The sequence below is a fragment of the Lampetra planeri genome, chromosome 3, assembly GCF_965212315.1.
Source record: "Lampetra planeri chromosome 3, kcLamPlan1.2.h2, whole genome shotgun sequence".
Taxonomy (NCBI): domain Eukaryota; kingdom Metazoa; phylum Chordata; class Hyperoartia; order Petromyzontiformes; family Petromyzontidae; genus Lampetra; species Lampetra planeri.
In genome coordinates, this window is record NC_136109.1 from 14,137,996 (window position 1) to 14,149,362 (window position 11,367).

Below are 11,367 nucleotides of genomic sequence, written 5' to 3' on the forward strand. Positions count from 1 at the left end.
CAGTAGGTTTCATTTGCCATCTCATCGACTTTGTTGAAGTGTTCCTTTGATTTGTGCAGAGAGTGGTAAGAACACATTCCTGCGGAGGGAGCTGGTAGGAACGTTGGGTTGCTCGGTCAATGGCCAGGGTCAATGGCGGCGTGGTGTATTCCGTAAATATGCCCGACTGTGAGGGCGGGCACAAGCCGGCGTGAGTAGGTTTAACGTTGAGTTTTATAAGGGCACCACGGGGTGACCAGCCCCTCCCCACCCAGTCCCACCCCTCCCACCCCCCACCCAGCCCCACCCTCTCCACCCTCCCCACCCAGCCCCTCCCTACCCTCCCCACCTAGCTCCACCCTCCCCACACAGCCCCTCCCCAGCCTCCCCACCCAGCCCCTCCCTCCCCACCCAGCCCCTCCCTGCACGACGGACAGGCACAATAATCCCCTGTGGGCTGGTGGAACCAGTGGGTTCCTACCAGTAATATGTCTATATATGTGTATACCAGAAATAATTCCATCCCAATACTATATGAGAAATGGACTGCTAACATTTAATTGATTGATTTATGAACAATTCGAATGTTTGGGTGCTGTATTTGAATCTTTGAAGTTGTTTGGCTCATTGCAGAACCAATCTGACACAACAATATTATTTAGTCATTGACGATGTTCTGTACCAGTCATCTTGCTATACTTGTGAACCTATTTGTGGATTTCTACAATGCAGATCTGTTCATGCTTACTGCACATCGATAAATGTATTTTTCTGAATAATAACTTTGTTATTGACGATTAGAGAGACTTTGTTTTTACACTTCTCTGAACTAGTTTCCTGAAAGCTGCACCGTATGGGTCACGCCATTATATGTGACACCTAATTCCCAACATGTGGCAGCAGGGCACCATGGCTCTACAGTAGTGTGTGTATTTCTGGTCAAGGCTGAGAGGTCATATTACGGTCATTGCTGTTGATTTCACCAAACCTCGCCATTTCTTTCTTTTGCTGGAATCCCATTGTCATTGGGCGCCACAGTGGTGAGATGTTAACTACCTTGCCTGGTATACAGGAGGTCTTCGGTTCGATCCCAACTCTGACGCCCGTATGTTTGGAGTTTGCATGTTCTCGTGTATACTTCTCCGGGTCCTCTGGTGTTTCCCTCCACATTCAGAAACATGCATTTGGAGTATTTGGCTGCAATAAATGTCCACATGGTAAGCCACTTCGTTGAGCTATCACCTGTGGGCAGATCGCTTCTGAAAAAGAGCTGTATACTGTAGCTCAGTGGGCTTTACCTGGTAAAATGAAAACAGTTTTTAGTTTATTGTCATATCACCAATGCAACCTCCGAGGCTCTGCTCTAATACACTATCCCACCACATGGCTCCCCATGGCCTTCGGTCTCCTCTTTGGTCGTCGATCTCTGGGGTCTGTGCCCCTATCTGGGTTGGTACATCACCGTCAACACTAAAACCTCTTGGTATAACGCCAAAGCTGTTGGCCCTATTGATGCTTCAGCCCCCTTCTGCCTCTCTTCTCAATCTCAGTGTTTGTCTCACCTGATGACGGTTGCTTGTGTTGCGATCGAAACGTCGTGATTTATTTATTTTCTTCCTACGTGACTTTACCGAAAGAACCAAAGAGTATGGATTCCTGCAGTCACGAAAGCTTCAAATCAAGATTTAATCTCAGTGTTGCTCTGTAAGCTCCCTCTACTGCTTCTACCAGTGCTTACATGTTCAGGTCTGTTATAAAATATCTCACATTATTTCACACGATTATTGTCCCACCCGTGTTATTCTTTTATTTGTTTTGCCTTGTAAATTGCTTTGTCGGCAGAATGGCTGGAAGAGGGAATTTTTGTATTCCTTCATACTGCGTATTGGGACTAATTACCCACTTCTGTCCTCCAACCCAGTGAGAATTTGTATATTTTATATATGGGGCCGTCCATAAATGACGTCACGCGATTTTGGACGATTTTTGACCCCTCCCCCCCTCGTCACACGGCGTCACAAAAAGTAAGACCCCCCTCAAATATGACGTCACAAAGCTCTGCCCCCCCCCCCCAAAACCATATTTCCATTTTGAAAATAGAATATGCTTCAAATCGCTTTAAACTATTGTCATTGTAGTGCGTATTTAATCTGGCGCTGCACTCTGATGTTGTAGGAGAAAACATTTATTAAAAAGTCTATTTAATTAAGTAGAACGTGTTGTCTATATTTATTTAAAATTGCGCATTTTGATGTGACGTCACATTTCTCAAACCCCCCCTCGTCACACATCGTCACAAATGTCTGACCCCCCCCCCCAGGTGCGTGACGTCATTTATGGACGGCCCGTGAAGTGTTAATAATGACCACCGGATCGGTGATGCTATTTGTGATCAAGTTAACAAAACATCTAGATCTGTGAGGCTACGATTTTGGCATGAAGTTCAAGGTGGTCACAAATCATTAATACTCATTTTGATTCCTTATCCAAGAAAGCTACACTGAGTCGCTGGACTCTTTTTCAAGAGGGTCCTGCATTGCGTTTTTTATGTTCAGATGTTTTCAATCACTGAGCGTTTATATCAGTGAGATGAAACTGGAGCATCCGGAAAAAAACACTGTGCGTGCAAGGGGGAAACACTGTATCCCCGTACGGATGTAGACAGATGGCGGTTAGTCCACTTGCTGTACTGCATTCCTCTGGCGAGCCAGGATAAGGCACCTCGGCCGCCATGGGAAGGGAGTTTCACAACATGTGTGCGTCCATCAACCCTCACTGCCTCCCCAGTACTGAATTACAGGCGTGCGCCAGCCCTGCCCTGAATTACATTTGATGATATGCGTCCTATATTTTCTTTCAAACATATCGTATGCCATGCTCTGCGCATGTTTTTAATAGTTTTTTTTATGATTAAATCTGAAACAATTTTGAAATGACCGAAGCCTTTAGATAATTACTTAATTTAGCCATTTTATTAAAGGGAAAAAAACATAAACAGTCATATTTACAGTTTTTTTCTCATTATACAATTTTAGGTTAGGCACTGCTCCATTTTATTCCGTGACATTTCCATGGAAGATTGTTTATTTTCTACACTTCATCCATGAATTTAGCAAAACATTGCATTGCCAAAATTATCTCCTTACTCATAATATATCACTCTAAAAATGTATGTACATAAAATATTCTCTTGATCATTTGTATCAGCGAATATTTTGTTTTATGAACTCTAATATCTGTACACTGCTCTAGCATTATCCTTTTGCGATAAATAATGTTTGGTGTGATAACCTTTCACCTAATTGCATATGGTATTTAATCTTTTAAACACAGGACCGGATATTTGTTGTTATTATGGGAACCTTGGTAATGTGTGCTTGTGTCATACATCTATTTTATTTATGGTCGCCTCTGATAATGCAGTATTCTGGTTTTTGCTTGTGTAACGGAATACATGCACATAGATTATGTGGTATCCATCAATTAAGACCATTGAGGCCATTTTTCCAATCCAGGGAAAACCTTCCTTGGGCTAATTTGTTTAGCAGGTCAGTTGAGCGGTGAGCATTGTTAGTATTAAACAGAAAGAAAGCACACATAGTCATGACATTGGTTGTTTCTTGTTGCGGGTATATCATAGACACTGTCTCTATTGGTTTCATCATGGGGTGAAAAGACACTGAAATATCTATTTTTTTCCTGAACCCTGCTTGCAAGGTTCAGGAATTTACCTTGATACATTTAATCTGCACATTATTTGTGATCATGTTTCATACTATTGAGGTGATAATTTACCCAGGAATTCATTACTAATTGCATTATGCTGCTCATTATGTTTTCATTAACAATTCTACCCAAAATGCAATGTGCCGGAAACATTTTATAATTGGAATTTTATTAGAAAAAAAGTTTCCTTATTTAATACGTTTACATTTGATAAGTCACTTGTAATACAATTAGTTGGATTATTGAAAGACGTGTATGTTACTCAATATCTATTAACACTTGAAAAATGTCATTCTCATCAGGTCCCATGGTGTATAGTGCAGTTTGGAAGTCTTATCTGCTTTATCTCTCTGGTCTCTCTATGTGCTCTGAGGAAGAGCCATCTACCCGAAACATCACCTGTTACATATGTTTCCTTTTAAGACAGTGTTATTGACAAATGCTTGTTTGTGTTTGTTTGGTTGATATTAATTTTGCTGATTGAATGTGGCCCTCTGCTTAAGGGAATTCCATGATCCTGTCGGGAGTGAGCTGCTCATTCCTCTGGGCTGGGAGCAGCGAAGCCACCATGATTGGGCTGCTCTGCCTCTTTAATGGACTCAGCATCTCCGCTTGGAACGCTCTCAATGTCATCACTGTCGAGTTGTTTCCGACCAACAAGAGGTGGTTGCATTGCACCAACACACACCCCAACGCATACTTCTTATACCACAGCTGAGGACATATTCGGAAACTAATCAGACATTCTTACTTTGAGCAAAGTGCTGGATGTATCCTTTTATGTAGGCCATTTTTTTAATATATCCAGTTAACCTTACGTCATATAGATCGCTGGGTAATGTCTAGCCTGCAGCTGTCCATTCCTGGGGTGAATTAGGTGACCCAAAAGTGTTTCCCAGCCTAACTTGTGGGCCACCTTATCTATATATATAAATACTTTTATATGTATGTCTCAAAAACCTCTAGGGTACTTCCGACAAGGTAGAAAGCTGAAATTTGGTACATAGGTATCTTTTAGGACGCAAAAAAACAAGGAAAAAAATCTGAAAATCTGAGATTTTTAATTTTTAGGCCCCCAAATCTCGATTTTAAGTGTTTTTGCTTGTCATTCAGAAACGGTTCAAAATATAACATTGCGTTTTTTCGTTTGATAGAGTGTAAAGCGGCAAATAAAATGTAAGCGAGAACCATTGTCCTATCCTTTATTGTTCTTGAGATATTTCGGATTAAAGTGGTTTTGAATGAAAAAAAAAATCATTTTATGATGTTCAAATCTGAATAAACTGTTAAAGATAGGAGCTTCCCATCATAGAGTATTAAGTTTATGAATTTAAGTTTTTTCTAATAAAAAAAATAAACGGAATCTTTAAATTGAGCGGTTTCCGATGGGTACATCTTTAAATATAAGATGCTGAATCAAGTCGTCAAAATTTTTGTTTTTTTTTGTGGAAAAATACCCATTTTTGGAGTAGTTGTTAGTATCTGATCGTACATACATATTAAAAAAAAAATATCAGGTTAATTATTATATTATATTTATTGAAAACTTTTGCCTGGCGAAGACAAGCTTCATGAACTAGTGTGTTAAAAAGCATTGGCAGGTTTGGGGCATTGGTGCAATGATTAGCTCACTGCGCTAAAAACCCAAGTGACCTGAGTATGATTCCCGGCCATGGCTAACGTCAGTGTCGAGTGATATAAATGGATCAGTCTTGCCTCCCCCTCCCAACTTATTTCGTACTCGGTTGAGAACTTGTCTTTATAAGGCACTTAAATGCCTTACATCCATCTCATCTCAACAATTCCAGTGCCGTGATGCAATCTAGCCAAGGATAGCCCACAGCGGCAGCGATCCCTGTACGTACGGCGTATCGGTGTATGCAGCACCGGCTCGCAAATATTATGATACCGGCGCAACCAACGGCTGTCGACTGTGTGTGCAGGACCACGGCGTTCGGCTTCCTGAACGCCATGAGCCGACTGGCGGCTGTGTTCGGGAACGTGATCTTTGACTCCACCGTTGGCTCGGGGAAGACGGTGGCCGTGCTGCTGGCCTCCACCGTGCTCGTTGGGGGAGGCTTCGTGGCGCTGCGCATGCCCGACACACGTCGCCAAATCCTCATGTGACCGTCCTCTCCACTTGGCTGCCACCGCCACCGGCCCTCTCCTCGGCTCCTCGTCCGGCTGAAGACTCGATAAGTAGAGCAAGGGTGGGGGTCCGTTTTTAGCAAGTGTTCGATGAGTGTTCGGGAGTGTCCCAGATGGTAGAAGGCGTTTGCATCCGGGGTTTTGGCGTAGGAAGTTATGGATGCTCGTATAGGGAGGTGAACAGGTTTTTGGGGATAGGTGTAGAAAACAGTTTCAATCTTGGAAGTTAGAGCTATCCTACGCTAGCGTGGATTGCACATTAAACAGATAATGTTGAATGGAAAATGCATTCTGTGAACTAAATCTTAACGAATGCAGTTTTTGTTCATACGTAGATTTATAAACTGATTCATGTGACATCACCACGTGGAGTTACGTGGATCATGTGACATTATAAACTTGTTCGTGTGACATCATGATCAGAGAAGTCTTTCTAAGTGTATTAACATTTTTGAGCAGCTTAACCAGGGTATCGATCATTGATCCTCTACATGGAAAGTCTATTTTGCATTTTTGTCCGTAAACTGTCAATACAGTTGCCTGTACTGTAATTCATATGCATAGTGGAATCATTATTGGCTATCTATATTTAGTGATGGATACATTTCGTTAGATTTTATTGTTTATGAACAATAGTGTTTGTGTCAGCACATTTGCTTAAAAAGTTTTAATATGTAGGTCCTAATTCATGTTTGGTAGAATGGCAGTTTTTGCTAACATTTGATGAAAATGTTGTGAAATTAGCACCAGTTTCTGCAGATTTGGCTGTATTTGTTTTCCTGGCAGCAAAATGATTTCCTCTAAAATATGAACTGTCGGTGTACAATGCACTGCAAACATGCACCTCACTTGATTTTTTAGGTTAGTTTACATTTAATTAGAAATTTACTGCCAATTTCTTTAATCATCATTATTGAATAAAGTACCTGACACATGAACTGCACACAGTTTGTGAAGTACACCAAGATACCATTGCATTCTAGCAACTAACAAACAAGAAAAACAATACACTCCATAATCCAACAAGCACAATCAGAAAAAAACAAAGACGAAAACATCGTGACTTAAACATCAGTTAAATATCTTTGCAGCATATAAGCATCTCTCGAGTGAAGTGGGATTCAAATCAAGGCCGTTGGCACAAACCACTTCCAATGGAGTGTCCCGTGGGTTGTGTGTTTCTTCAAATGTAAATTTCCTTTGCTATTTATCACAGAGATGAAGATTTCTCAAGGTATTTCAGATGCTGTAACAATACAGCTTTGCTCAAAATATCAAATGCTATCCGTGATTTTGGCTTTCCGCGAATCACACCTGGGACTCTACACGATTGCATCGAGACAGAGAGAGAGAAAGAAAGTGATGAGACACAGTGATGAGATATAATGTGATGAGAGATGAAACAATGAGTGATGCGAGAGAGTGTGATGTGTTATTATGATAATTTGCATGTATTTACAAGTTTATTTAAGACAATTAATTAAATATCATTATCCACGACATTTGCTATTCACGAGCATCTCAGAAATGCATCCCTCGCGAGTAACGAGGGAATACTGTAGCGTTTAAATGACCAATGTTGATCTGTTATGTCTAAAGTGGACTCAAGTATAAGCATTATATGAAATCGTGACAGTCCTTAAAACTCCTATAACACTGGAATTTAACGACTACTAAATACAACGTAATATCATATTCATAGAGTACATTACACAATCAAAATATTCTGAGGTCAGGTCCCATTCAGGGCATGACAGCTCATCAGCTGTCCTGGGTCAATAAAATAGGTACCACTTTGTGGGAAGTCAACATTGGCCACCCTTGGGAGACTTGCTACTGCCACGGGAATATTTAAATTCCACCGCTGATTCCGGCTCATCGGGGATAATTCTTTTGTGCCGTCACCGGTGACCGGATTGAGACAATCAACTCATTACACTTGAGAATCTCGTTTAATCACAGGCGGTGGCTTGGATTTTAGCCCAGTGGTACCAGCTCAGTGCTCTGACGTTGTATTAGCCCCTGGAGCCACTCGCTACCTCTCGAATGAAGTGTTCTTAACTGCTTCAGTTAATTAATGTCATAAAATATGAAGGAGATAAATTAAGTTTTTCATCGGAAATAATGTTAGCAATTGACCAGTGAGCTTTCCAGATTAACTTTCCTAGTTTTCTGGGTGGTTCTTAATGGTAAGATCAGGATAGCAATTACAAATGTGACAGTCTCAATCCATGCACCATGATCCACTGGATAAAATAAAAACTATACAACGTTTGTATAACTTATTGTCCATGAAAGGTAATAAACAACACAACATCAAGGTGCACGAATGGAAAATAACAACTGTCATTGCGATAATTCAACTCGAGTTTGAGAAACTGGTCTTCACCTTAGGAATGTGGAATCTCAGGACTGTTTGCCCAAAGCTCATTTAAGTATGGTGACACATTTTGAATTTCTATTCGAATCTATCCACCATACACTTTTTCAATCATTTTGTTTTACATTATTCAGTAAGCGTATGAAAGTGGGAATAGCTTGTAATAGGTGTGATCACTATAGAAATGCTGAACATAATTACATATTTAACGAGGTCTCGTGGTGGTTTAGTTGGTATTAAGAGCACACACTGATATGTTGCAGAACTGATTGTACTCTTCCACATACCATATAGTACTAAAAAAACACCCACTATACACATAAAACTGACACTATCAACCGAAGAAAATAAGTTCGGTGTTATTTTAGTCATCCATGAAACAATGTGTAAAGAGCCTGTTGAAAGTGACACAATATAAAAATGCGTTACCTATATTTTTTACATCCTTGTGCTTTTTATAGTAACCTAGTGTCAAAGGTCACCAAAATTTAGCAACATACTTTCAAACAAACCCGGTAAAAAACAAATGTCACGAACATTCAAAACTAAATGTAGGATAGGTAGTACTCAGTACTGTGTTTGATGATAATAAAAGAATAGAGTTACCCGTCATTAAGTTAAATCGCCCCGTTTGTGTTTTTGTGGTGTGGGTTATTAGACGGCTGGACATATTTGTTTAAAAAAAATTGCTGTATAAAGTGTTAACTCTCTATACATTGTGATGTATTTATTCTTTATCGTTTCAGAAAGCACAGGTAATATTGGAGTTATAGAAATAATGTATATATGCTTGTGATAATATTAACTATTCATCCAAAATACTTTGGCACAAAAATCTTAATCAGCTGCTTGTTCTGCACTTATTGGAAATATACGCTATTGTATTTGCTTTATTTAAGTCATGTTTGGCTAAGCATATTTAAATCCTAATATTCCAATAGCGTATGTACATACAATGCACAAAAATGATGAAGTTATTCAAGGATACCGTGTATAATGAAGACATCCGGAAAATAGTACACAAAGTCAGAAGAGCATACACAAGCATGGCGAGATGCATTCTTGGAATTACATTGGAGAGAGATTAGAGAACAAATGCAGGAATACACATTTGTGTTTATAGCTGCAGTTTAACGCGTAGTTTTAAATTCAGAAAGTAGCGTATTTAGTAGTTGCTTTGAACAATGTAATTTTCGTACGTATTGCCATAATATTCAAAGACGGCCTTTTTTATTGTTTTGCAACCAACGTATAAAATGTGCTCCCGTGTTGTCTTATATAGACACGAATATATAAGCAGGGCGGCCTAAGCACAGCATCTTGTGAAAATCGTTGGCTATATATATTTTTTTATGGAACTTCGCTGAGTGACATCAGTGTTGCATTTCATAAGGTATCAATTTTATGCTTCAGTGATCCTAAACATCAAATAACATGTTTATTAAACATAACAGCTTGTGTAACAGTGTCCGAGAGGAAAGCAAGATTCCGATATTTTGGCTGACCAGCCTTGACTTTCATTTCCCATCGGTCACAGCTAAAACAAAGCACCTGTTATTTTTAACGAACAAGGTTTATTTTTGTTATCTGCTTTTTGATTTATGTGTGTATCTATTGTTGAAGTGAGTGTCAAATCCTGTAATATAGGTGGTGTTTTGTTGAATCTTCTTTGAAAGCAATTACATGAATCATTAGACATTGTCTATGCTTCTGCATTTGTCTCTACTGCTGGATGTGTTGTAAAATGTTTAAGCAGTGCACCTTTAAACTCCCTGTCCCTTTGTAGCCACTGCAGCCACATTGCAGTAATACAAAGGGCTGCCCACTGCTACCAGCAGAGTTAATAACTTCAATTAGATGTTGGATATTTAGGAATACTGTTTCTGATATATTTGTAAGTGGCATTGAAAAAAAACCGTGTGTTATATCCATATGTGCAATGAACAATGTGCTGTCCTATTAATATAGACTCTATCAGCTTGTGGGCATAATCTTAGATGAAGGTGCGTGATATCTGATTGCCTGTATAAAGCACAATTAAATGTTTGTATAAACGTAAATATGCAGTGGCCAAGATTTGTTAAACATAAGAAACAAAATGTTCATGCAGACATATAACTCAAATTTGCATCACAAAGTATAATTACATTTTAATCCAATGTACTGTTTACTTTCTAGCTCGGTGTCAACCCCACGTAAATGAGGGCCCAATTCTTGCGTTGGTGTGAAGTAGCAGTTGAAGTGTCCACTGGCAGCTTCCTTCCAATTGAGGATCAGCTCATGTCTTGTTTTTTGTGCCTTTCCACAACGTGCAATGTGTGGAGCCCACCTTTCCACCACAGATGACAGTCAAGCCAGACACAGTGGTGGGATTGGTAGGATGGCATGGCACCAGTGTAGAAACCATGCCTCTGAATGAGGCAGACCAATTAAGCCGTGATTCTGGCCACACATACAGTATATGTACACACGTCTATATGGACGACATCTAGACGATATAATGTATAAACATTCATGTAGTACGTAATATCACGAAAGCCATAATATATTTGGCTATACCTTAAGTCTATATATCTCAGCATTTGCATTGCCCAGTGTTTACCAACGATGAGACGATCATTCATTCTGACAGTGCAATTAAGGTCAGTTATTATTTAACACCTCAACAAAGTTGGTGGAGTTGCAAAATCCCTTTGGGCCTTGAATTTTTTCCCCTTCTGATGGTAACATTCCTGCTGTATAAAACATGGCCCATGTGCAGTGTGATTCTATTCTGTCTCGGTGATTGCGCATGCATTTCCTTAGCCTCTATTTCCATTAGAATCTGTGACCTCCAGCCTAATAAAGTGTACCATATTTAATTCTCCAATAAAGATGTATGTATGTTAAGTGTCCTCCATATGCCTGTACTGGTCGTGATTTATTGTTCATGTGAAATTAAGTGCCTACATGTTCTTGTAATATCTGTTCACATTTTCAGAAAATGTGGATGCGCCATACCATAGCAATCACGTGGATATGGCAAAATGACTCCATGTAGATAATGTGTATATTGAGTTACGTGTTTATTTGGAGCCTCCACACAGGTTTACCAAACATATTGTACATGTCCACATGCACAGATGTGTGAGTTA

General features: G+C 39.7%; 1 protein-coding gene across 1 annotated transcript in view; it reads left to right on the top strand.

Annotated features, from left to right (window-relative positions):
• The window catches only part of LOC144738443 (synaptic vesicle glycoprotein 2C-like), a 92,984-nt gene extending 81,857 nt beyond the window's left edge, over nt 1-11,127 (top strand). The window contains exons 12-13 of the mRNA XM_078621487.1: nt 4,209-4,368; nt 5,649-11,127. Of these exons, the coding sequence (XP_078477613.1) occupies nt 4,209-4,368; nt 5,649-5,832 (344 nt within the window). The 3' untranslated portion in view covers nt 5,833-11,127. The remainder of the gene's footprint in view (nt 1-4,208; nt 4,369-5,648) is intronic.
• The last annotated feature ends 240 nt before the right edge of the window (nt 11,128-11,367 follow it).